Consider the following 27,543-nt stretch of genomic DNA (forward strand, 5'->3'; position numbering starts at 1 on the left):
AGAATAAATACAGCCTGACACAACGGATCATAGAAGGCAAGATAGAGGGGAAACGAGGACACGGACGGAGAAGGTTATTCTGGGCACAGAACCTCTGACAGAAGTTTGACAAGGCAACTCTGAGACGGGAAACACAGAACATGATCGACAAACTTTTGTGAGTAGATGACACCTGAAGAAAGATGATGATTTAAATACAGAAAGTGATGAAAACAGGGAAACGATGAACAGTAAAACAAGACATTTCATATCCACCAACAAAAGGCATTAAAAATTATGGCTTGATTTCTAGAGGTGTCAGGCACTTCTGATCAGGATACAGCACTTGGCGAACATTCATGTTTATCCTGGAGTCACTGAGGTACTTTCTAAACGGCTTCCAGAACTCCTCCTTCACACAACCATCAACGATACTCTTGTCGAACAGTTCACTGTATTTCATCCCTTCATGACTCAACTTCAGTCGTTTTGTTTGCGTTTGATTCGCAAGCTCTCGGTGTCCATCCGAAGGCAACACTTTATCCCATTCACAAGAAGCGGCAGGCAGGATTCGAGGCACACCGTGGTAACACAGTCGACTAGGACCAGACATTATGACGATGTCACCGCTGCGAAGGAACATTGCTGCCGGCTTGTCCTCGACACTTGGTCCACCGAGGAGAAATATAGCACTCTGGCCGAAACTGGAACATAAAACAAAATTATGCACTCTCAGTGAAACCAATGTATTCGTGGGACGAACGCGCACTAAGTAGCCATTTGCTTTGTATTGGAAATGTTGGTGAGTTTACTCAGAATCCAAATTTAAATCTCGTGATACACGAAGAAATATTTTCATGCTATTTTTTAATTTAACACACACAGGATTTGTATTCACTGGAAATAAGACCTCAGAATAAGGATTTGGTGTTATAAATATCAAAACACACTGAATATGAAGAGGCACTTATTTTTACTAATACAGTTCTTTTGAACCTGTAACATTAGAATGCTGAGAGCAAAACAAACCTGTATAACATCCTCCTTAGTATCAAATTCATCATCCACCTGTTTTTCTTCTGTTGGTCAGACAACCATTTCCTAGAATTATCATTTGTTTTTGTTTTTTTCAATTATTTAAAAGAGATGGATCTATATGATTTAAAAATACTGAAAGTTCTGACAGAGGACAATCCTGTTACTTATTCTGAAACATTTCATTCATCCGTACTTGCATGTTTTCATTGTGGCTGTGCTAAATCAACCGTAATCTCACAACCTCTTTAGGACAACGAGCTGTCAACCTAATTTTATTTACATATTTACATTTTATGGCCTTCACTGGACAACTCTAGCCAACTTCATACAAATAATTTTTCAGTTTCCTGTCAGCACAGTACTTCTTTATGCTCTACGATATTATTTTTCTTTCTTTCTTTCTTCATCGGAAATCATCCTTCCTATTGTCTGTTTGTTAATTCTGGTTTGCAGTCTGGTTTGCTTGTCTGTGAGTTTCCTGATTTTGTCGGTTTTGTTTCTTAGGACTTCCACTGTAATTTATAGTTCATCCATATCTTTCTTGATTTCTGTAATCCACTTAATGTTGCATTTACTATTCCATAATTTTTCTATTATTCTCCTGATGATCCTGTTCTCTGGTGTCCTGATTAGATGCCCAAAAACTGAAATGCGTTTCTTCCTGATTGTGCTCATTACTGGTTCTATTTCCTTGTAGACTGTTTCATTAGAAGCTACTCTCCTGTGTCCATCTTTTCGGTGTGATTTGTTGATACACATTCTAATGATTATTCTCTCTGTCTTGAGTATTTTGTCTATTTGTGCAGTGTTAGTTGTTTTGAAGATGGTTTCACTTGCATACATTATTTCTGGTTGAGTGACTGTTTTGTAATGTTTAATTTTGTTGCTATTGACAGGCCCTTTTTGTTGTAGGTATTCTTGGTGACATATCACGCTCTGGTCAATGTATTTATTCTCTTATGCCATGTTGGCTTTTCGTGGTGACCTCATCGCCCAGTGGTAAACCACTGCAATTAGCCACCCGAGTATTGGCGGGAGAACCATACCTCATTGGGTTAGGAGGAAATGCCAACCCAGAACCCTGAACATCTGGGTTTGTCCCTCTGCGGTTAACAACCGTAGTTGTAAATCAGAGCTTGCTCCACCCAAGGTTAACTGCCTTCGAAAGTCAACCATGGAAAGGTCTTTTAGGAAAAAAACTTCCACCGTCCTGTCCAAGAAAGCAGGAGAAGGCTAACTCATTTTATTATTATTATTATGTGCATTCTTTTCAGTTAATTTTGATCTATTACCCACAAGACTTTCAAGGAGACTCTTCCTCCTGTGCATGCGAGTGGTAGAATAACACCCACGTTATTACCTGCCTGTAGTAAGAGCAACTTAAAGGGGCCCTAGGGGCTCTTACCTGAATCCTGGCATTGCTTCTGCTTACTTGTGTGAAGGCTCCTCACTTTCATCTATGTTATCTGAACTCCCAGGTTCAACTCTTGTTCTTTTTTGACCCCAACGGTATTAGAGCATTCGAGACCTAGGGAGTCATTCAGGTTTACACACTTCGTGGCCCTTGTCTTTCTTTGGCCGATATCTTCATTTTTTGAAGTGTAAGATCCCTTGCAATTTCTCCCTGTGATTAGTGTTAATGGAGGATGGTTGCCGAGTTGTACTTTCTCTTAAAACAATAATAGACACTACCACCACCACTCAAACAGACTCTGAATGTTGTCATATTCACTGCTCCAAGGCATAGTGAAGTAGCAGGCAAGCAAACTAAAAGAACATTACTGCAAAACCTCGGCAAACTGGACACGCCTGTCAGGATCGTCCTCATTCAGCGCATTGACCAGATGAGGATGGCAGGGTCTTAGCCTCAGATCTTTGAACATTCTTTGCACACTTATTCAAGAAACACCCAACTTGATAGACAAACGCCTTTATGATCTGTGCTTGGCAAGCGAGCTGGCTAACACATTCTGCAACTGCTGTATGCTGTCCTTATTAACCGCATGTGTATTATGTTATACGTTGCCCACTGAATCAAACACCGAGTTAATACTTCTGATCATGATGAGAGAAAGTCGAAGGAACCCGTACTTGATGGCCATACGGCATTTTACATCTGCACAATCATTGCAAAGAGAATACAAGTAAACATTTGACTTTCTCTTATAAAGTTAATCGATGTGGTGCCATTTTGTGAAAATAACTGTCACCTACCAGATGCTTCCATAACTAGCCATACTAATTATAATTAAATTAAACATATTCGGCCGTTTTAAAAATTGCTTATAAATATATGGGTCACCCTGAACACTTGTCTGTTACAGAGAAATGGATCAAGTATCACCTGAAGGAGAAGAGAGGAGCTTCTCTGTTCTGCTCTGAATGGTCCGTGTGGCCCGACAGCGTAGAGTCCATGTGATAAAAGTTGATGATGGCAGCCTGGGCCGCAAAGCAATCGAACCCCGCAGCTCGGGCGACGTACCGGCAAAGAGCGGCCAGGTCGGCAGGAAACGGGTTACGGGCATCCTCGCTGTACACCTGGGTCATTCAGCAGCATGTTACTTTCTCTGTGCAAAACAACAGACTTTGGTTGTTCATCACATAATGTGTCAGATACCAAATACTGACATTTATAAGAACACAAGCACACTCCTTCCACAATAAAGGGCACAACTTGTTTATACACATCGTAGATAAGTTGCCAGCCTCTCCGCTGCAACTTGATGCTCTTTTGCAGTTACTTCCTACTAACAGTTGCCAACACAGCATAAAGAACAGGACTACGTTTAAGTGTGAGTGTATTTATTTACCACCAATGGTTTTTTTTTACAATATAACACTTTGCTTACGGTAGTCAGTGCATGTGCTTGGGACCAGATTTATACGGTCCATAATTCGCGAAATATGTATGCAATTATGCTTGAAATATTGAAAAACATGCACATAGTAAACATATATTCACATTATAAATAAAATAGTGAGTTTCTCTCATTGGTTGGCTCCCGCTCACAGCAACAAGGACAGCACGTACCTTATGACAGGAGATGTTGGAAATGTTCTCCTCCTGCATCTGCACATTTCAAGCATCGCCTTAGGAAACTCCAATTCACAAGCCTAAGTTCGTCTTCTGTAAATGATGCTATTACTCTCTGTATATGTTCTTTCAGCTCATCCAACGTATGAGGGTTTCTTGCATACACTTTATTTAAATAAAAGTCACAAACAGTTACCTCTGCGGACCATGACGGTCATAAGTCCGTACTAATAACACGATCTTAAAAAATTTCCTCATTTAAGTTTAATCTGCCATTAGCTGTATGCGTGGTGGTAGAGTCTTGCTGAAAATATCCATTTCGACAGTCACTGTCAGTTTGTCAAAAAATGGTTTGAGCATATTATCGCTGTACTTCTGGGCATTAATTGTGCATTGAAAAAAAGATAGGTCCTATAATACTATATCCATTCTCTGCACACCATACTCCAATCTGTTCATCACATAGAGGAATTTCGTGTTGTCCCCTTCAAATTTGGCCTACAATAAACATTTAATTGTGTACTCAAATAAGAGGTTATTATTTCATTAGCACGGGTGATATATTTCCAGGCCTGGGTTACAGAGACGCGTTCACATGTACGGAACCGGTTCTCACCTGCCGAGAGCGAAGAACTGATTTTCTGATCGACCAGTCAGCTGTGTCACATGACCCAGTGGAAACTTTCAAGGCCACCACAAGGTGAATTATGCATGCCAGAATCTTTGAGCGAGAGTACTTTCGAGAATTGTAATGATCTATCAGGTGTAAGACAACGGCTAATCACGAGTCGATATGGAGACACACCCACCTTGAGAAATGCTTAAATACTCAAGTTTTCAGAAGAAACGCTCTCTTATTTATTTGTTCTAGGCTCTTACTTGAATTATTCTGGGATTTTACAACACAGGCACTGTGTCACTGGACTCTGCAATATTTCTACTCGACGGCATTACAAATCAACTACCCTCTTATAGTACAATAGTCATAGATTCTGGCAGATTTTCGCAGGCTAAGTTATGTGTTGTTCATCTCTAAAACTCTACATATTTGTGTGTGGAATATCTCCTAAAAATTTATGTCAGTTTCGACCTTCGCCGTACTAGAAGAAAGAAGAGGACCGCCACGTGGTTATTGGAGTTCGTCAAGATGTTTCAACGATCTGAAGAGAAAACCTACACTATTTCTGCATTGGACTTCGCTGCTGCGATGGTGTACTAAAATGTAGGCGACATCTAACATGAGGAGACAACGATGGAAGCAGATAACCAACAACATGTGATCAAGTAATTCCAGATCATCGGCAGAGATCCAGTTTCATCATACATTTAAGTACCCTTTTCCAATGTTTTATCTGTTCATCTTTGTAGAAATAATGCTTACTTATTCATTAGTGGTAGTATTTCTTCTAGATTTGCAGAAGTAGTTAATATTTTCATCCTTCTTTCACATGGAAAATGTGAGTGATTATTGGATTCTATTAGAGTAGCTAGATGTGCACGTGTCTTCTGTAATTACTCTAAATCTCTCATTTAGTAGTCCAGGGTTACTTAAAAATCATTGTCCTCATCGATAAATAATAATTTAATTTTGAAAATATTTTCAATGTGGAAACCATGTGGGACAGATTTACGGCATGTTTGTTACGCCGGATTTCTATGTTGGATTCTTGTTGGATTTAACGCGTGTTAGTGTCATCTGGCTTATTGTCGAACTTTGACTTACGTAAATTTAATATCTAGCACATCTAATAATAATAATAATAATAATAATAATAATAATAATAATAATAATAATAATAATAATATGTTTGTCCAACCCTTGTCCCGTTTCCCTACGGGGTCGGGTATGAGGTGAGATGAATTTGTCGTGGCAGTTTTTTATGACCGGATGCCCTTCCTGACGTCAACCTCATCAGAGGAGTTAATGAGAGATGAAATGAATGACGTGAAATATGATAGTAGGGAGAGGGTGAAAACCCGGTGCCGGCACATAGCCTACTCCTGTCGAATAGCACCAAGGGGTCTGCTCAAGGCTTAACGTCCCCATCCGACGGACGAATCACCATCAACAGCGTCATATGCCCTCACTCCATATGAGCACTGCGGAGAGGTTTGGAATTTAATCCAGGCTTTTGGCACGCAATCTAGTGATTAGAAATTGTATACCACCACCTCCCCTACCCTGCCGGCCAACATTCTGATGGTGAAAATTTTTTCGACCAACGGGACTCGAATCGGCTAACCTCGGTGTTAGACCGTTTTTAGACTTCAGCGCCTTAACGATCATGGCCACCAGGCGGGCTAATAATAATAATAATAATATAATAAAAATTCCACCTCGGGTTAAATGAATGAATAAGGGTCATGAGTTTAAATATTGCTTGATCTTGTTGTAGGATGTTAATGTGTGCTCAATTAGGATGAATATGAGCCTAGAATATGGCAGAATCCCGACTGATCGTTTACTGTATTTATTGAATTGTTGAATTCATTTATTGAATTTTATTTGAAGAGTATGTGTGTGGTAAAACGCAATTTCTTCAAATGTGGAGCACGTGTTGATTGATGAATGTAGATTTAGGTAATAATAATGTTGTGACTCATGAACCATGAATGCAAATGCTAATATTTGACCTGTACTATGTGCATATCTGTAGACAATTCTTCCAGATATCAACCCCTGATGTTATTACGACTAACGTTGTGAAATTTTCATCATCTTTGACTAAGTGATCACTCAGATTTCATCACATTTCTGAGAGTCGTATATGGATTTTTTAACTGACATCATCATAGTGATATTTCATGTGCCTAGGGTTAAAAATCAAAATATAAAATTCAAAGTCTGGAATTTGTTGTAAATAATGTAAATAATTCTCGTGTGTCTTTGTGTGAATGTTGTGTGTGTGTGGTAGCAATTTCAGTGACTTGTGATATTTTTTTGAAATGTGGTTTCGACCTGGCCACGTGTTCATCATGCTGGGCTGTGGTTATCAACACCATTGTTTGAGTTGATCTGATTTATTGGAAGTTAAATGTTTAGTAAATTTTATTTTAGAATTAAGTTGAGATAAGGTCAAAGTATCCGACACCAATGAATAAGGAGGGATTATTTAATGCGCCTGGACAAAGTTCACTGTTATTGTAAAGCTTGTAATGTTAATTTTTCTCAAGGTGACAGATGTTAAAGGTTAACTTCACGTGTTGTTCTGACAAATATTTAAGGAAGTTTCATGGAAATAATTATTGTACGAGTACAATTTGATGGAAATAAGTCTGACAGAGACAACTTTAACTAATGTTTATTTGAATAAATTTATAAGTCTAGTTCAATGGATCTCATGTTTGATGAATGAGACGATGTAATATAAGATTATCCACGAGTAAAACAACGTGATTAAATATTTTTTTGTAAAATCTTGACGCCATAATTTATTTCAGTTACTCAAAGAATTTAAAATTTCATTTGAACTAATGGATGTTGTCATGAAGGGATCTGATAATTTAAATGTTCAGGACCAGTTATGAGTCAGATAGCTCATTGAGATTTGATTTCTTTTCAACTTGTAAATAATTACGGTATTACCAGGAGGAGGTCTCCAAATATAAAATTTTATTTTTTGTTTCGTTGAGCCAGAAGTAGGCTAATATAAATTTGTATACTTACAGCATAATTCAACTTCAAAAGGTCGGAGAAATTAAATGCTGTATCTAAGGGAACCGGCTGAGAAGATTTTTAATTTTGAATTACCATCAAGATTTATTTAATGTTAATTTGTTAATTGTTACTGAGTGCTAGTTGTAAATAAATGTCAAAACCTGTTGTTTAAATCTTTTTGTATTATTGTCGCTAGTCCTTGTCTCTTTCCCTGCCTTCAAAAATAAGCGAAGCCAGTCAGCGAACGGTTCACCCTTGAGACTCTCGCTCTCCAGCTGAGCATGTCAGGAATAACGGGGGCAGTATATGCAATGGGAGTTTTCTGTACTCCAATATCTGTTATTCTGTGTCAAAACATACCTGTGTAAATGGAACTATGCTTCATCAGAGAAAAATATTAAGCGGGGATCAATCATGAACGTTTCGCAACATCCAATTACAGAAACGTACCGGCTTATCGTGATCACGTGGATGCAGTTACCTTGAACGGTTTCAATGTTAACATTTTCGTGGCTCGCCATGCTGAGCTCTTCGAAAACCCAGCTTCTTGTCCAAGTAGTCTTAAGGATTTTGTAGGCATATCTTTTAATTTTTGTGCTATTTCATTTACTTTTTCCCCATTAAGTACACATTCTTAACACTTCGCTGCTCATCGAGTAAAGAACCAGTTCCTCTCAATTTGTTTACGAGTTTCCTGATGGCCTCTCTGTGTAGACAGCGTACACCTGGAAATTGTGTTACAAATCGCCTAATGACTTCCCTGCAAGACTCTGTTTTCATATAATTATTGTTCATAAATACCCTTTCCTCTACCATGTACGCATGTGCAGGTATTATGAGAACAGCTGGAGTGACAGATCAACACTCAATACATGTTCTAAGCAAGGACCTGAACTGCCCGCACTGTCGGCCCACGAATGAGAGAAGCTCACTGTATTTACTGCATACAATGACCATGTGATAATGAGAAATTTTTTTTTTTTTTTTTTTTTGCTAGGGGCTTTACGTCGCACCGACACAGATAGGTCTTATGGCGACGATGGGACAGGAAAGGCCTAGGAGTTGGAAGGAAGCGGCCGTGGCCTTAATTAAAGTACAGCCCCAGCATTTGCCTGGTGTGAAAATGGGAAACCACGGAAAACCATTTTCAGGGCTGCCGATAGTGGGATTCGAACCTACTATCTCCCGGATGCAAGCTCACAGCCGCGCGCCTCTACGCGCACGGCCAACTCGCCCGGTGATAATGAGAAAATGATCACCAGTATATATAAACAGTTCACTACAGATTACATTTCATGTTTTAGTGATTAAGTGATTAATAAGCAACTGAAATACAGTACTCCATGCATTGTTTTGTACACTGTATAATCTCTTTATTAATTATGTGTAGTACGGTAACCTCAAACTGTTTTAATTGGCTCAGCTATTATTCCTGTACAGATAAGGGGCGGTCAGTTGCAAACCGTGCACCCGCTACAACATGAGCATGGATTTACCAAAAGCGTTAATACGTTTATCCCACTGGAAGATGAGACGATCAGGTCGTTGACGGATCCACAAATGCTCCCACTCTTGCACTTCCTTGTGCGAATGAAACCGACGGCATGCACAGGGCCATGACTAATGCCGACCTGAACAGGAACTTCTTCCTCCGTGATTTGTTGGCTTTCCCAGATAAGGCCTTCAAACACTCTATCACACGAGGAGTAATGGCTCGATGGGCCTGTTCTGGGCAATCATCTTCCTGCAGTGATGTGAACCCTACTTGGTATCTCCTATGCCACTCATGGACACTCATTATGGACATGCAATGTGCACGACACACAGCAGACGTACGACGATGAGTTTTGTGTACTTCAGCCACCAAAAAAAACCTGCACTTCTCTGCTCTTCTTTGCTTGCCTCCATTTCTGCAGCTGGACGAATACATTAGACCAGTCCGTGCACCTGTAGTTCTGCGTGACAGCATCGATACGTAACAACAGTGTTGCCACATTTCACATGGAATGTGTGTTACGGCGGGTGTTTGATTTTTATTTGACTGCCCCTTATATAATGGCATTTTTCGCATTATTTTTCTATAATCTGGATTTCATTCCTCTGGACCACTTCTGGTCCCATTTAGTCCGCAGAATCGAGGTTCTACTGTATTCGCGAATGTTACTGCTATCAAAGAAACTCTTGCTGTCAGTTCTCTTAGCATCATTTGTAAATTCTGATGAATTTTGAAGAAATTCCCTGATATGACCACACCACTACTCATGCCCAAAGATATTAAACATGATTTAAGACATTACATTACAACACAACACCCAGTGTTTTGTAGATCGCACCAGTTGGATCCACATAAACTGAGCATTACTAAACAGGAATGTCAGTACATGTTGAACCACAGAATCATCCATCCTCTTAAATCACAGTGGGAGCCCATTACATGCGGTGACAAAATCAAATGGCTCGTGGTGTGACTGTGGAGATTATCCCTGCCTTAATGACCTCTAGCCCAGACATAAAGGTCACGCATGGGCATTGACCTGTACGAGGACATCATCACCCAAACGTACCGACGAATGCTCAGGTCTCGTTACTTCACTCCTCTTCCTTACAGCTTCACTTTAACCGTCACTCATCACAGCTAAAGCTGTCTCTGTGGATCAGTGGTAGAGTGACAGCCTCCGGATCCCAGGATAGCAGGTTCAAACCCGCAGAGGTAGTCAGATTTTTTAAGGGTGGAGGGAAATCCATTTAAAACTCCCTGTTGTACATGTCAGCATGTAAAAGATCTTTGGTGAAACATTTGGTGTTAAAGATATAGATGTTGATTCCCACAGGGAATGGCCAAGCAGGCATCAATTTTTGATAATGAGACAAAGTCTCTCATAGTGCATTGGCACTGCTGGTGGTTACAGTTAGTCTATGCAGTGGCCTCCATGATGTGCACTAGCCAGCGTATTGGTAGGTGTGCTAGGTACCAACTGACGAGCCCAGCCTAGCACATGGGGGCGAAACGCTGGCAACCAGGAATGAGTTAGCTGGAAAATTTATAATGTCCAATAACGGACCATTTATATTGGTATTATTTGGTGTTTACTCGACAAAATTCATTAAAATTCAGCCATAGCCGCCCAAGAGAGATTCGGTTTACTGTGCCATCTAGTAGGCCTAGAGTAAAACAGAATGTCGAAATTGACAAGCAAACAGCCCGATGGCATCCAATAAAAATGTTTGCAAACAGTAGTTGAGGCCATATGATTATTATTATTATTATTATTATTATTATTATTATTATTATTATTATTATTATTATTATTATTATTATTATTATCACAGTTAAGATGTACTGAGAAAGCAGACGTAATTAAGACCACTTTTTGATTAAATATATAACATTACTATAGAATTACACTGGCTTGTAATATTTTTTATAGCCAATAAATATTTCCCTAATACTCACTTTTGTGTCCCAATTGTGATGGTAGCCCAGAGTCGCCCATCTCAATTTAGACAGAAGGGCTTTATTTCTGTCAGGATGTCTGAAATGGAGGAAAATATACACTCGTAATAGATTGAACATCATTAACTAAAGGTAAGAGGATGCAGGGAACATCATTAACTAAAGGTAAGAGGATGCAGGAACGATTACTAATGCAATTTATTGCTAATTTTCAGCAGGGGAGGGGATTGTTCATGTGTGTCTTGGCGCATGCCTCACCTGATAAAAAACCAAAATATTAGATCTATTAAACGATTTTGTTTACGCTGCACCGACACAGACAGGTCTTATGGCGACAATGGGATAAGAAAGGGCTAGGAGTGGGAAGGACGGCCGTGGCTTTAATTAAGGTACAGCCTCAGTATTTGCCTGGTGTGATGATGGGAAACCAAGGAAAACCATCTTCAGGGCTGTCCTCTTTCCTTCAGCCCTATGCTTGTAGAGGCAAATTAGAACAACAGTCTTCACAATTCTTAAATATTTCCTCCAGCCAACCAATACTGCATTAAATAGGGTTGGACCCACACTTACAACTTAATTCGTCCAGGTTTGAATCCATGTACATTTTAACATGAACTCCTATTGCATTTGTTCATTCTATTTTATCTCAGATATTTTATATATCACTGTTTTTATCATATGTCTTTCTTCTTTATGTTCTTTTAGCTGATGATGACCTCTAGGCTAGGCCGAAACATGTCCTAGGAGTTTTTTAAACAACTATGTAACTTTTTAAACAGACCCTTTATTAAATGGCAGAAGTGAATTGAACAGGTGGGCTTTATAAAATTCAATTCTTTTAGAATTTCATCTTAAATATTGAAGTCACTGTGGAACTGGAATGAAGTTCATTACTTGTAACAATAATTATTTACCAGAAAATTGCACTTTGGGTATTAAAGAAATATTTCAAGAATGTGGCCCATGGTGGTTGCATATCTAAGTGCAGTACAACTGGATGGATAAGGTTGAAAATCGTTATAGGTATCCCTTATCGGTACAAGTCCAACAACTGAGAGAAATTAGGGTGCAAATAAATAAAATTTGGAGAGAGCCGAAGGAAATGGATGTTGGGGAACCTTCAAAGAGAATACGGCAGAACCTGAGGAAATGCACCCCTGCTGCTTCTTTGTTGCTTGGGATACAGGATGGGCTACCAACTGATGACTGGCTTCTTTACTTCGTTTGCTTATGATTATTTACTGTGCCACAGTTGCTAATGGCACCTAGAGGTGGTGCTGATAAAACTAAATGAGCTCTATAGAGAAACTGAAGTGGAAGCTCTTTTAGCTGTAGTTAAAAATAAATGTGTTAGAAGGATGCTTATAAAAGTAGGACTATTAAGCAGTACCGTATGGTTAAGAGGCTGGCCCCGCGGTGTAGGGTAGCGTGCTGGCCTCTTACCCAGAGGCTCCGGGTTAGATTCCTGGCCAGGTCAGGGATTTTTACCTGGACCTGAGGGCTGGTTCGAGGTCCACTCAGCCTATGTGATTAGAATTGAGGAGCTATCTGACAGTGAGATGGCAGCTCTGGTCTAGAAAGCGAAGAATAACGGGCGAGAGGATATGTCGTGCCAACCACACAACACCTCGTAATCTGCAGACCTTCGGGGTGAGCAGCAGTCGCTTGGTAGGCCATGGCCCTTTGGGGCTATTGCACCATGGGGGGGATATGGTTAAGAGAGGCACGAGGGAGGTTTCAAAAAGTAATTATGATTGGGATCACAGTTTCCTAAAGTTTAGATTTTCAGAAACGATTTTGTAAAGCATTGACCTAGACACGTCCCTAAACTCCTAAGGGAGGACCACAAAAACAAAAAAATTTAGTGTTTGATGATGTTTTTGACTCGTTATGCCGGAGAAGGTGACGACACGTTGAGCCAGATGGAAATTCTAAGTTCCCATGGAGGGAATTAGATATTTTTCCACCAATAGAGCATATCAAAAATCTGATCAAAAATTAGATGTTGGCTTTTCAGGCGTTTGCTCTATTAACCAGCACTTCGTCTTAGGTCTGACACTAGACTCGTCAGAGTGGGATGTATCAGACCCATATGCAGTTATCAGACTGTGCCTCATAAATAGGCTTCTGATAAGTTCACCTGCATATACCCCAGCGTCAGTGGGTAGGGTCTGACACATCCCACTCTGACGAGTCTAGTGTCAGACCTAAGACGAAGCGCTGGTTAATAGAGCAAACGCCTGAAAAGCCAACATCTAATTTTTGATCAGATGTTGAGTCAGATCGTAACGGGAGACGAAAATGGGTTTCACATATCACGCCCGAATCGAAGCAACAGAGCATAGAATGGAGACACACATATTCGCCTGTAAAGGTGAAGGCCAAACAAACTCTGTCCCAGCGCAAGATCAAGAACTTTTGGTTATCGGAGCAGGCGGCAAGTTTCTATGAAGAGGGTATTCAACACTTAGTTGTAAGGTATGATATGTGTTTAAACAAACTTGGTGGCTATGTTCTAAATACAGTAAAGTCTGTAGAATCTGCAAATAAATGTGGTGTTTGAAAATCGTCTTTCATTGTGTAGTTACGGTTCTTACTTAAAAAACACGCCTCATATGTTATTGCATTAAAAAGTTGGTGAGATATAGTTCTTCAGAATTTGGATTGAATATTTCAAGGCAGTCATTGCAACTTGTCTTCTTAATGGCTAATCGAGGTTAAAAGATTCGCAGAACTTGATGAAAAAGAGAGAAATGGCACCTCAAGCGCTGGCCACTAATCCAATGGTTTTGAGATCATCCAACTCGTACTCTTGTTGATAGACTGGGATCGTCGGTTCATATGTTGTTTTCTTTTCTTCATGTACCTGACTGGGTAGTGTTTTGGATGTCTCAAATCCAATCATCAGATGTATTATAAAGCCCTTTCGGTGGTCTTTGAAGGGTATGTTAATTTGATGGGTGCTGCCTGTAACAGAGGGACAGTGAACCTCCTCAAAGACTGTAAAGTCTGAGTCCCTTAATGCTTAGCAATGAAAGATCGCAGCTTCTCCATGCGCGCAGTAACTGAGGATGCAAGCAAGTGTTTCTACCTTGTTGTGACAGTGCCAACAACGGTTATATACATGAGTAACGAACTGGAATCACAGATAAGGCTTTTCACAAATAATGTTATTCTCTAGAGTATTTGTGAAAGACTCAAAAAAAAAAAAAAAAAAGTTGTTATTATTATGTTCAAGGATTGAAAATAACTCTTGGGTATCACTGAAAGTACCTAAGTGTTAATATAAGGGAAGATCTTCACTGTGGAAGGTTGTAACAGTGGTTATGAGGGTATTTAGGGGTTGTAGAGAGGATGTTAAAGAGAGAACATATAAGTCACCAGTGAGACCCCCATTACAGTATGGTTCCAGTGCACAGGGCCGTCACCAGGATTACTTGATTCAAGAACTGGAAAAGATCCAAAGGAAAACAGCATGATTTATTCTGGGTGAGTTCTGACAAAAGAGTACAGTAGTGTTAAAACAATGTTGCATATTTTAGGCTAGGAAGAGTAAGCAGTTAGGACAAGAGCTGCTCCACTAAGCTGCCAGTGGAGATATTGTGTGGTATGACATTAGTAGGCGGGTAACCTTGAATGGAGTTTAACATAGGGAAGTTTATAATATGAAGATAAACTTGGAATTCAAGAGGAGAAATGGGGGGCAAATATTCGTTTATAGGAAGAAGAATTAGAGATTGCAACAATTTACCAAGGAAAATGTTTGATAAATTTCCAAGTTCATTTAAGAAAAAACTGTATAAACAACTGATTGGGAATCTGCCACCTGGGTGATAGCCCAAAATGCAGATCAGTGGTGAAATCTCGAATTCTGCGGAGTGATGCCATTCCATATAAATTTCAGCAATGGCAGTGGATACAGATGTGACTGGTATGGAAAATGGGCAAAGATTCAGTATGAACTGCAGAATATTGACACCATCAAACATTGTTTACAGCGCAGACATCTGAGCATCATTTCACTGTCATTTTTATTATTAAACAGAATAGCGCACAAATGTGCAAAGATTATTCCTTGCTGTAGTTTATCAGTGACTTTACTCTTTTTGCAAAATTGCTGAAATGATATTTTTCACACTGTTTACTGCACAGGATACACAGAGTCTATAGAGAGTTCATGGAAACCTTTTCGCGTGCATATGATGAAAGCCGTGAACTGCCAGTCTGTTTATTGTGCTCCTTAAGTCGTTGTTCGGTCCGATCCATCTCCTGTTGATCGTGGCTTCATTGGAGTAGAAACAGATCTATTTCCTCTCTTTTCCTTGTTCTCAATTGTAGGAATTCTGCTTCCTGTTTCATAGATGGTAGCTGCAATCTAAGTTCTTCCATAAGAAAAGGCTCATGTGCCTGTATGTATGCCATTCTAGATGGTGCCATTTCTGAAATGCCTAACGTTCGTTTGAGAAATCTGGTTTTCACGTTCTCTATGCAATTTAAATCATTTAACATGAGATAATCCCACATTAGTTCCAAACCATAAGTGATTACTGGAACAATCTTTACTTGGAAGAGGAACATTGCTGTGGTTAAAGATAGTTTTGTAGGGTCCTGTATGTCATAAATACTCCTAATGGCTGCCGATGCCCTTTCCTTTATATGGATCTTAAATGAAGCTGACGTTGGCTGAAGTGTGATGCCGAGGTATTTAAAGGAGCTCACTATATTAAACCTCTCTTCTTTGTATGTTATGCCGATGCCCGCTGGTAATCTCCCCCCCTTTCTGAAAACCATTTGCACCGTTTTGTCCAGGTTAATTTTAAGTTTGTTGTCTTCAGCATATTTTTCAAGGTTGTCCATAGTTGCTTGAAGATCATCTTTGTTGTTAGAACCTATCACTGGGTCATCAGCATATAGGCCTAGGTAAAAAAAAATTTTATTTGCTTTACGTCGCACCGACACAGATAGGTCTTATGGCAACGATGGGATAAGGAAGGGCTAGGAGTGGGAAGGAAGCGGCCATGGCCTTGATTAAGGTACAGCCCCAGCATTTGCCTGGTGTGAAAATGGGAAACCACGGAAAACCATTTTCAGGACTGCCGACAGTGGGCTTCCAACCTACTATCTCCCGAATACTGGATACTGGCCGCACTTGAGCGACTGCAGCTATCGAGCTCGGTAGGTACAATTTGGTTGAGTTATGAATTCTTTTTGTAATGTCTGCTGTGGGATATTGAACAGAAGCGGACTGATAGGATCACCGTGTAATACTCCATTGCACTGTTTAACAGGATATAAGTTATTTTGCCATCATGAATTCTTACTTCGTTTTGTGCCAAAAGGCTGTTTATTATTCCTACCTTCAATGGATTATCATGACCGATCGTGTTTCCTCATTTTGTAATCAGTATGGACCTACAAGGAGTCAAAAGCTTTTGTGAACTTTACAATGGCGAAAAATGAAAGTATCCTCCTATTCAATACATCATATATTCCGTCATTAGACGGAGTAAACAAGTTCACAGCCGAACCAACAATAGACCCGATCACACAAACGAGACCGTTACTTTGAGAAAGCCAGGCCACTAGAGAGGACAACCACCTACTGCACACCATTAGAACTTCATTGACGGTTTCCACTAGATTACTACAATTTACTATGCATCTGTCTTCTACCTAACACAGCTTCTCATATTTTTATATGCGGCCCTTCCGACCCCTCTATAATAAGGCAAAACACCAGCCAACATTATGAAACAATAATGAAGAAAGGGACCGCTAGATTGAGAAGATATTAAGAATGCTGCTATTTCTGAAGCCTTAAATTTAAGGTGTTTTTTCTCCTTATCACAGGCTTTTCGCCTGCAGGTTAATTCAGGCTTGGTTTCTCTCAAAATGTTTGCTCCCGCTCTCCTCCTGACCAATTTTATGTGATGGGTTTCCACTAGGATTTTGACAGCGATTTCAAACTGTTTTGTCGTTTTTATAAACTAATAATTTGTAAACTATGAGGTCCACAACCTCACCATGTGCTACTATTATTCATTTCCATCTGCATCATTTGTTTTCTCATTCCCTTGTTTCTTAGGTTAACGCAGTTTTTAGTATCAATTATTATTTCAAATTAACACCTGTTTCACTGAATTTTGTCGCATTAAGTTGTTTTTTGCTCTGTATATTGATGTAAATATTGTATATTTGTACTATTTTGTTTCCGTCTAGGCTCTCTTTTGTTTGTTTTTTCATTTGCGCTTTCATTATGTTTTATAGCATTTTTTCAACTCATATTATGTAAATTTTTCCAACCCCCCTAATTTTTTTCACTGAAGATGGCTCAAACGAGCCGAAACATGTCTGAACTTGTTTACTCCGTTCTAATGACGGAATATATGATGTATTGAATAGGAGGATACTTTCATTTTTCGCCATTGTAAAGTGAAAACCGTCAATACGGAATGATTCTAATATCTTGTAATAGCTTTTGTGAAATCGACAAATATGGCAAAGAACTTTCCTTTGGGTAATCTTAATGCATCTTGTATGTTGTCCAACAGGTTTTTAACGGCGTGAAGTGTTCCCCGTCCTTTCATAAAACCGAACTGCTGCTCCGGTATATGGTCCCAGGTTAGGATGCTTAGTTTTTTAGCAAGGATTTTCGAGAATACTTTATATATATTATTTTCTAGGGCAATGTCTCTGTACGAATTTGGGTCTTCTTAATCCCGTTTTCCTTTATATAAATTTTTGATAATTGATTCTCTCTAACTCCGTGGAATAATTCCTTTTGTGAAACAGACATTAAATAACCAAGTCCATATAGGTAACAAAATTTCTGTATTGTCTTATAAATTTTCGTTGAACAAACCGTCAGGGCCTGCCGCTTTCTTATTCTTTGTATTTAGTATCGCATGTTCAATTTTGTTTCTTTTAAGGTGTGAGGAGTCTGGATTTTTTCATTTTCTGAAGAACCAAGGCCGTTTTTACGTTTTCCTTATTTAAAATGTCGGAGAAGTGGATTTCCCAGTTGGTTAATGCGAGTTCTGCGGTGTGGATGGTTGTTTTGTGCTTTAAGCCTAATAAAGGATCTTTCAGAGCATCTTCTGCTTGTAGTTCAATATAATTGGCTTTCTTTTCTTTAATTAATGATTTGTACGCTTTTCTTTTTGCAGCGTACACTTTGAGTATATCAATAATGTGTGTGTAGCTGGTTTTATTTAGTAGGTCCAAAGTTTTTCTGCGAAGTCTGTAACACTCCCCGTCGAACCAAGGTTTAGCTGTTCTGGGAGGTTTTCTAATTTGAACTGATTTAATGAAATTCGTTATGATAAGTAAAGCTGACTCTACCAGATCATTTTCTAATAATGACGGTATATCTTTGAGGTTTTCTTTTCCTCTTTCACTGTCATTTCTTTCTTTTTCATGGACGACATGATCGCGCAGTGCACAAGGCTGCCAATTTGTGAACCTAGGAATTAGGGAAAAGATGATTGTGTAAGCCTTCAGGTTAAGGCCAAAGGCTAAACGACCTTTTTTTTTTTTTCTTGCCATGAGGGTAGTATGAGTCATGGCCATAGAAAAAAAGCCTCTTGTTTAAGAAGCCTTTCTCGTGGACAGTCAAGATTTTCTTCTGATGATGCAGAGCACAGTTCTCTGCAAAACGTAAAGAATTTCACCTTATTTTCTTGACACGGCATAAACCCAAAAGCCTATATCATGTCTCTCGAAGGGAGTTTGGCGCCAATATTCTCATGACAGAGATTGGCCTGGATGCGCAGGTTGCATTTATTGTATGCGAGTTGATAACCAAATATATTTGTCTTGATTGCTGGGAATGACATCATATCCGATTATGTTGTTGTTTGAGTCATCAGTCCATAGACTGGTTTGATACAGCCCTCCGTGCGACCCTATCCTGCGCTAACCTTTTCATTTCTACGTAACTATTGCATCCTACATCTGATCTAATCTGCTTGTCATATTCATACCTTGGTCTACCCCTATCGTTCTTACCACCTTCACTTCCTTCAAAAACCAACTGAACAAGTCCTGGGTGTCTTAAGATGTGTCCTATCATTCTATCTCTTCTTCTCGTCAAATTTAGCTAAATCGATCTCCTCTCACCAATTCGATTCAGTATCTCTTCATTCGTGATTCGATCTATCCATCTCACCTTCAGCATTCTTTTGTAACACCACATTTCAAAAGCTTCTATTCTCTTTCTTTCTGAGCTAGTTATCGTCTATATTTCACTTCCATACAATGCCACGCTCCACATCTTTCTAATTCCTACATCAATGTTTGAAGTGAGCAAATTTCTTTTCTTAAGAAAGCTCTTCCTTGCTTGTGCTAGTCTGCATTTTATGTCCACCTTACTTCTGCCATCATTAGTTATTTTACTACCCAAGTAACAATATTCATCTACTTCCTGTAAGACTTCATTTCCTAATCTAATATTTCCTGCATCACCTGCCTTCATTCGACTGCACTCCATTACTTTTGTTTTGGTGTTATTTATTTCCGTCTTGTACTCCTTACCCAAGACTTCGTCCATACCATTCAGCATCTTCTCGAGATCTTCTGCAGTCTCAGATAAAATAACAATATCATCAGCAAATCTCAAGGTTTTGATTTCCTCTCCTTGGATTATGATTTCCTTTCCAAATTCCTCTTTGATTTCCTTTACTGTCTGTTCTATGCAAACACTGAAAAGGAGGGGGGACAAACTGCAGCCTTGCCTCACTTCTTTCTGGATTGCTGCTTCTTTTTCAAAGCCCTCAATTCTTATCACTGCAGACTGATTTTTATACAGATTGTACATAATTCTCTGTTCTCGGTATCTAATCCCAATCACCTTCAGAATCTTAAATAGTTTGGTCCAATCAACATTATCAAATGCCTTTTCTAGATCTACGAATGCCATGTAAGTGGGCTTGTCCTTGATTCGATCCTCTAAGATCAAACGTAAAGTTAGGATTGCTTCACACGTTCCTACATTTCTTCTGAAGCCAAATTGATCTTCTGCCAACTCAGCTTCAACTTGTTTTACCATTTTTCTGTACATAATACGTGTTAAAATTTTGCAGGCATGAGATACTAAACTAATGGTGCGGTAGTTTTCACACCTGTCAGCATCGGCTTTCTTGGGAATAGGTATAACAACATTCTGCCGAAAATCGGATGGGACTTCTCCTGTCTCATACATCTTACACAATAAATGGAATAACCTTGCCATGCTGCTTTCTCCTAAGGCAGTCAGTAATTCAGAAGGAATGTCATCAATTCCAGGTGACTTGTTCCTATTTAGGTCACTCACAACTCTGTCAAACTCTGACCTCAAAATTGGGTCTCCTATTTCATCAGCATCAACAGCCTCTGCTTGTTCCAGAACCAAATTAACTACATCTGTTCCTTGATACAGCTGTTGGATATGTTCCTGGCATCTTTCTGCTTTGTCTTCTTTCCCTAGAAGTGTCTTTCCATCTGAGCTCTTAATATTCATACACCTAGATTTCCTTTCTCCAAAGGTTTCCTTGATTTTCCTGTATGCAGTACCTACCTTTCTCAGGACCATACAACCTTCAACATCCTTGCACTTCTCCTTCAGCCACTCTTCCTTTGCTACCTTGCACGTTCTATCCACTTCATTCTTTAATCGCCTGTATTCTTTTCTGCCCTCTTCATTTCTAGCATTCTTGTATTTTCGTTGTTCATCAATCTCCTGAGTTATCCACTGATTCTTAGTTTATCTTTTCTTCCTTCCTAACATTTCTTCAGCAGCCCTACTGACTTCATTTTTCATAACTATCCACTCTTCCTCTATTGTGTTTCCTTCAGCCTTTTCATTTAGCCCTTGTGCAACATGTTCCTTGAAACAATCCCTCACACTCTTTTCTTTCAACTTGTCTGGATCCCATCTTTTTGCATTTTTTTCTTTCTTCAATTTCTTCAGCTTCAGATGGCATTTCATGACCATCAGGTTGTGGTCAGAGTCCACGTCTGCTCCTGGGAAAGTTTTGCAATCCAACACCTGGTTTCTGAATTTCTGCCTAATCATAATGAAATCTATTTGATACCCTCCAGTGTCTCCAGGTCTCATCCACGTATACAGCAGTCGTTTGAGGTGTTTGAACCAGGTATCGGCAAGGACTAAATTATGATCAGTGCAGAATTCAACCAGCCAACTTCCTCTTTCGTTCCTTTGTCCCAATCCGAATTCTCCTATTGTGTTATCATCTCTTCGCTGGCCTACCACTGCATTCCAGTCTCCCATCACAATTAGATTCTCGTCACCTTTTACATATTGTATTAATCTCAGTCAATGAAAATGCTAGTACTTGCTCCAGCAATGCCATTCCATTGTGCATGCTACATTTAATTAGGTTATAGAAGTACATGCACTTCTGGGAGCTGGCGGGTGGGTCCCTGGCATTGGTAGTGAACACATCTCTCCTCTACGAGGTATTCCAGATAATATTTGCATCATTTCATATCCATTAGAAAGGTACAGAACTTTTGGAGTACACACTGAATTTCTACTGGAAAATGTAGCATAATTTATGACACAATACTTGGTTATAAAGAATAATATATTTCTACAGTAGGATTAGGGTAGTGGGTCCCTGGCATTGGTAGTGAACATATCATTCTCCTGCAAATCGTAAGAGAAAAGAAGGGCTGTGAAGGAGAAGGCGCATGAGAACACCACACCCTAGTTTCACAAATCTAATGCTATTGAAGTTGTTAGAGAAAGGGTTGATCATGAGAAAGGAAAGAAGATAAGAGAAAGGAGAATGGTAAGTTGCGGGGAAACCTTTCTCACTCTTTTCATATACACGATATAGGTAAAGATAATGAAAGAATTTATAGGTCTACATACCTCTGACATACCTCCCACCAATCTTCATCTTTAGCTAAATCCCCATGAGCATCAAGATTTAAGCGGCTCAGGGGTTTTGAAGGAAAATCTCTAAGGCATCTGCATACCCAATACCTCTGTCCCTCGGCAGTAAACGGATTTTGAATGAATAGTAAACCTACAACCAAGAAATTTCAACTACACAACTCTACTTCATGTTGAAATATTCAAGTGGAAAATGTTAAGTTTAAAGGAAAATAATGATCACCTGGTTTGTCAACAATTTCATACATCTTCCATTCGGAAACTGGCTTTAATCCGATCATCATTATGTCAGACTCATGTTTCAAAATACATTCTCTTTCTCTAAATAAAAGGCGCTGAAAATGATAAGCAGAGGCATTTAAAATGTTAAATCTAAACATTATTTAAGCAATAACACACTTTTAACACATGTTCTTTCCATGGAACGAGATATTATTAACAACATAACCTAAAATGTACCTACCTTATCTGTATTTTCGGTACAATGCTTGCTAAAATCTAAAACATCTGACATATCAGGTGGAGGAAACTTGCTTTTGTAATATTTGAAGGATGTTTTGAACATGATGAATCCAATGAACAGGTGTAAAATGTAAAAATACACCGACCTGGACTATACCCACACAGCATCCACTAACACCGCCGCCATCATGTCATGGAATTCAAGTGGTCAGGGTTGCCAATACCATTGTACTTTGCGAGAATTTTTTTCCCTGTGGCAATAAAATATCTCAAAAGTTTCGAAAGTTCGCTTCCTTTTCAGAAATAAGATTGAGAGCGCAAAGGCTTGAGAAAAATCTGTCTAATGAACATGGTGTATAATTAAGGCGTTAAATTCTATCTATTTCATTACTGTTTATTGCTTCCTTCCACTGTTTCTCTTTTTTATATATTCCGGTACAAAAGGGATTTGTGCACGTTGTGCAGGGAATCGTTTCGTGTTAATTCCGTGGTGCCATCCGGTTCCATCATGGAGGATGGTTTACTTAGTTACGGCGAGTGACAATACGGTGTCCTAAAGGAATACCTAAAGGAAATCCTGTTGCTGGATGAAAGTTATATTAATTGTGCGATGTTTTATGTGTCTTGTTTGTCAAGTTGTGCGAATAAACTATTTTCAAATGTGGTCGTGAGACAAGTGCTAAGCTACCGGGTTCTGAAATCAGACTCCTGGTAATTTGCGTTTCCGAAAGAGAGTCCGTAAGTGTCTAGTTATTTCCGAGTAAGGAAAGAAAGAAATTGCTGTTATAGGACATTTTTCATTATGTGGCACGAGGCGAGAAAACAGGAGCGAAAAATTCGCGGTATTATGGTTGATTACAAGAAGAGAGCTGAGCGACGAAGGGATTTCTATGAAAAGATTGTAAGTGAACAATTTATGTCTGAACAGATTAGTAATAATTGATAAAGCTCGAAAATCGCTTATAGGATGCTTTAAAATTGTTGTACAGGGACCTAAATCTGAGTAAATATAATTTCCTTTCTCTGATGATAATGTGAAGTTGAATCAATTTTGCACATTTCAGAAAGCTGATCCAACTCAATTTCTGCAACTTCATGGAAGACCTGTCAAAATACATTTGGATCCAGCTGTGGCAATGGCAGCAGACAGTCCTGCCAATATGTGAGTGAAAATTATATTAACATTTTAATCTCATTGCTACATGTTGGTGGAATCTTTATGGGGAGCCCTGTTTGTTCCCTTATGAGTGCTTGACAGTAATGCAAGCATTTTTCATTTCAGGATGCCATGGCAGGGACGTTCAGATATCTTGATCGATAGATTTGATGTCCGAGCCCATTTGGATCATATACCTGAATATCCTCAAAAGACGGATGTTCCTGAGGGTGATGAACTATCACGAGAAGATCGCTTGGCAAATTATGAACGTTACAGAATAATTGTGCAGAATGATTTCCTTGGAGGTATTTTAATTTTTTTTTTAGCCTGCCTGTTAAATGTATCATCTGTTATGAAGGGAAGTTTTCTTAGTTTTCTTGGCCACCTCATCATTAGTCCAGCCCGGGGACCACACACCCGTTTCGACTGTCATTTGTTTAGATTCACAATTAAGTATTTAATTTATTTTCCACCTAGTCGATACAATGATTGCTTAAGGCAATTTTTAATGGTCAAAAGTGGTACATGTTTCGTATATTATCAACATCTTCAGCCACATAACACTGTTTAGATGAAAAATATATAAAATTGACAAAGTAATGCTTTAGAGGAAGTGTCCTTAAAATTAACATAAGATTGACAAGATTAAAACAAACAAATAACTTGTCAATCTTATGTTAATTTTAAGGACACTTCCTCTAAAGCATTACTTTGTCAATTTTATATATTTTTCATCTAAACAGTGTTATGTGGCTGAAGATGTTGATAATATACGAAACATGTACCACTTTTGACCATTAAAAATTGCCTTAAGCAATCATTGTATCGACTAGGTGGAAAATAAATTAAATACTTAATTGTGAATCTATTGAAGTGCGATACGGACCATGAAGCTGATTTTATGTAATGTCATTTGTTTACTCGCGTACGGCCTACTCGGAAGGGATGTTCTCTAACAGTGCCCAGTGCTGCCAACCTCTGTACTTAGGAAGTATGCTTGCTTCAATAGCTGGTGGTGGTGATTATTAGATTCGTGCCGTGGTCAAGACGCTTGGTCTGGATGGTTAGGATTCTTGCCGTGGACAAGACCATTGGTCTGGATGGTTAGAAGCCGCAAAGCGGCCCTAGGCCCCTAGTTTCATGAGGAAACTCGATTGGTCTGGATGGTTAGGATTCTTGACATGGACAAGGCCATTGGTCTGGACGGATAGGATTCTTGCCGTGGACAAGACCATTGGTCTGGATGGTTAGAAGCTGCAAGGCCCCTAGTTTCGTGAGGAAACACTATTGGTCTGGACGGAAGACGATTGGTCTGGACGGTTAGGATTCTTGCCATGGACAAGATCATTGGTCTAGGCGGTTAGGATTCTTGCCGTGGACAAGACCATTGGTCTGGACGGGTAGAAGCCGTGAAGCGGCCTTAGGCCCCTAGTTTCGTGAGGAAACACTATTGGTCGTGCGCTTTTATTGCGCTGCGGTTGGTAATGCATTATGGGTTACATCACGCATTCCTATCTACAAAATGTCACTGTAAAATTTGTCACAGATGGAACACTTAAGTCTGTTTCAATTACAATGCGGTCGTAAAAATTCAATATTCATTGACATGCCCCACAACGGGCAACTTAAACGCACTCTACAGTGTGCTAGCAGCAGTGCCAGACCTGTAGCTCAGATCCTTTCAAACAGAACAAAGATGGCCTAGGACCATAGCTCAATTGGTAAAGCAACCAACGCGAAATCGGGAGGTTGTGGGTTCGGATCCCACTGGTGTCCGGCTGGTCATTTTTGTTCTGTACTTAACATCTCTTCAACACGTACTACATGTACGTAACACAACCTAATACATTGAAAGTCTGTTTCGACAACATAATTATGTTGCTCCGTTTGAATTACAACATTTTAATGTGGTTACTCAGTACCGGTTTCAACGTTATTAGATGTCGTCATCAGCCTATCTTAGAATAGGTCAAATATACAAGAAATATTCACAATATAAAATACAATACATAACCCTGTACACTTAAAAGATCAATAATTAGATAAAATACAAGAAATGATTGTGCCTGAAGGCAAAGCCTCTCTATTTACAACAGATAAGATCTTGATAGTCATTGTAAAACAATGAAAATGAAAACACTTGAATGTTATTTTTGATTAAGTCTCTGCCATGTCTGAAAAATTGAGGTCATGTGTGACGTTACTAATCACATTGTCAATTGACCTTTGTATAGAGTTTTTAGTTTAAAGCTTTAATAAACTTTTTTTTTTAATTCCTCTGTGGAAAGATGAGTTAATTGTGGAAAAACACATCCTTGAGTAGCAATATGTTGAATCGAATCTAGATCTGAAAGTTTTTAACTTTGAATGATATGGCCTACCAGGCAAAATCGAAATCCCAATATTATATGGGCTTAAAAGTTAAGCAACTGGAGTGGAACAATGGTGGTGATGATGATGACCATCATCATTGTCCGGGTGTGGTTAACAAGCCTCCTCCACTCCTTTCTGTCCTTCCACTTTTCCTGTTCCATTACTTCCGCCACATCCAATCCAGCTTCTCCAATGCGCTTCCAGATATGATCCATCCGCCTTCTTCTCGGTCTGCCAACTGGTCTCTTTCCCTTAACTTCTCTTTCCAATTCCCTTCTTGCTACCCGTTCCTTTCCCATTATTTTTACATGACCGAACCATCTCAGTCTTGCTTTCTGTATGTTCTGTACTAACGGTTCTATATTTAGCTCTTCTCCGATTTTAATATTTTGAATTCTATCTCTTCTTGTCTTTTTAACCGATGTTCTTAAAAATTTCACTGCTTGGATCTTACTATCTTGTCTCTTATTACCAGCGTTTTTAGTCAGTATGTTACAATTGATATGAAATACTGTTTATATAATGTTAATTTCGTTCTCTTGGGTACTTTGTCATCCCATAAAAGCTCTCTGACTTGATGATAAAATGTTGTACTTAGTCTGTTATTAATTTCAGGGTTGATTTCATTACTTCCATTAATAATGCTACCCAGATATGTAAACTGTTCTACATTCTCTAACCGTTCTCCATCTATCTTCACTTGGCTTCTCTTTTTCTCTTTTCCACAGTGCATGACAACAGTTTTCTTTTTACTAATTACGATTCCAAACTCCTTCAGATTTTCATTCCAAACGCCCGGTCTCCTTTGTACTTTTCTCCCTTTCACCAAATCACCACATCATCTGCAAATTGATGACGATGATGAATATTATTTTTTTATTTATTTTTTTTACATCGTTATGCCCTACTCAGGAGCACGGTTGAACTTGCTTAGCTGATGTGTTGGCCTTCTTTTCCTCCCAAAATCTCTTCATCCTCTCGCTGAGCTTCTTCCTTCGTTCTTCTGTCCAAGTTATAGTAGCTCGGTGTTGGATTTGTCTTCAAAGTGGTGATTGTCGATTTTGGTTCTGAATTTACATCTGTCCTGTACAATGTCTTCTGAGATGTTGATTTCCTCGAGGTCTGTTTCATTTTCATGAAGCCAGCTGTTCTTGGTTTTTAATGAAAGGGCCAGGTTGAGAATTCTTTTAGTTAGCCTGTTAGTGTTCATTCTGATAATGTGTCCATAAAATTTCAATCGTCTTTTCCGAAAAGTGTGAGAATTTTTTTCAGAATGACAATATATCTCCTGGGATGATTTTTTTCCTCCATATTCCATCTATACAAACTGGGCCAAAAAATTTTCGTAAAATTTTCCTTTCTTGTTTCTCAATGTCTTTGGTTAAAGATCCGTCACCAATGATTAGGGTTTCTGAGATATATTATTATTATTATTATTATTATTATTATTATTATTATTATTATTATTATTATTAGATGCGAAAAAGAC

General features: G+C 39.0%; 2 protein-coding genes across 2 annotated transcripts in view; one reads left to right on the plus strand and one right to left on the minus strand.

Annotated features, from left to right (window-relative positions):
* Positions 1-224: 224 nt before the first annotated feature.
* On the minus strand, positions 225-22,677 carry AlkB (alpha-ketoglutarate-dependent dioxygenase AlkB). Its single transcript, XM_067155468.2, has 6 exons — positions 22,524-22,677; positions 22,284-22,395; positions 22,037-22,193; positions 11,164-11,242; positions 3,362-3,555; positions 225-683 (listed from the first exon to the last, which is right to left on the minus strand). The coding sequence occupies exons 1-6, from the start codon at positions 22,623-22,625 to the stop codon at positions 275-277; spliced, it is 1,053 nt and encodes a 350-aa protein (XP_067011569.2). The 5' UTR covers positions 22,626-22,677; the 3' UTR covers positions 225-274.
* A 397-nt stretch (positions 22,678-23,074) lies between these two features.
* LOC136883095 (CLK4-associating serine/arginine rich protein) overlaps positions 23,075-27,543 on the plus strand; it is a 108,735-nt gene continuing 104,266 nt past the window's right edge. Inside the window, exons 1-3 of the mRNA XM_067155274.2 lie at positions 23,075-23,423; positions 23,587-23,684; positions 23,805-23,986. Of these exons, the coding sequence (XP_067011375.1) occupies positions 23,325-23,423; positions 23,587-23,684; positions 23,805-23,986 (379 nt within the window). The 5' untranslated portion in view covers positions 23,075-23,324. The remainder of the gene's footprint in view (positions 23,424-23,586; positions 23,685-23,804; positions 23,987-27,543) is intronic.

The sequence above is a fragment of the Anabrus simplex genome, chromosome 11 (assembly GCF_040414725.1).
Source record: "Anabrus simplex isolate iqAnaSimp1 chromosome 11, ASM4041472v1, whole genome shotgun sequence".
Classification (NCBI taxonomy): Eukaryota; Metazoa; Arthropoda; class Insecta; order Orthoptera; family Tettigoniidae; genus Anabrus; species Anabrus simplex.

What these genes read in the sequence shown, in the direction of transcription:
- AlkB (XM_067155468.2), bottom strand. Translation starts at nt 22,625, where the DNA reads ATGTTCAAAACATCCTTCAAATATTACAAAAGCAAGTTTCCTCCACCT. An exon ending in TGAAATTGTTGACAAACCAG is followed by an intron (nt 22,194 to 22,283) that starts GTGATCATTATT and finishes TCTTGGTTGTAG; the next exon opens with GTTTACTATTCATTCAAAAT. An exon ending in GCTCCTCTCTTCTCCTTCAG is followed by an intron (nt 684 to 3,361) that starts GTGATACTTGAT and finishes TTTATGTTCCAG; the next exon opens with TTTCGGCCAGAGTGCTATAT.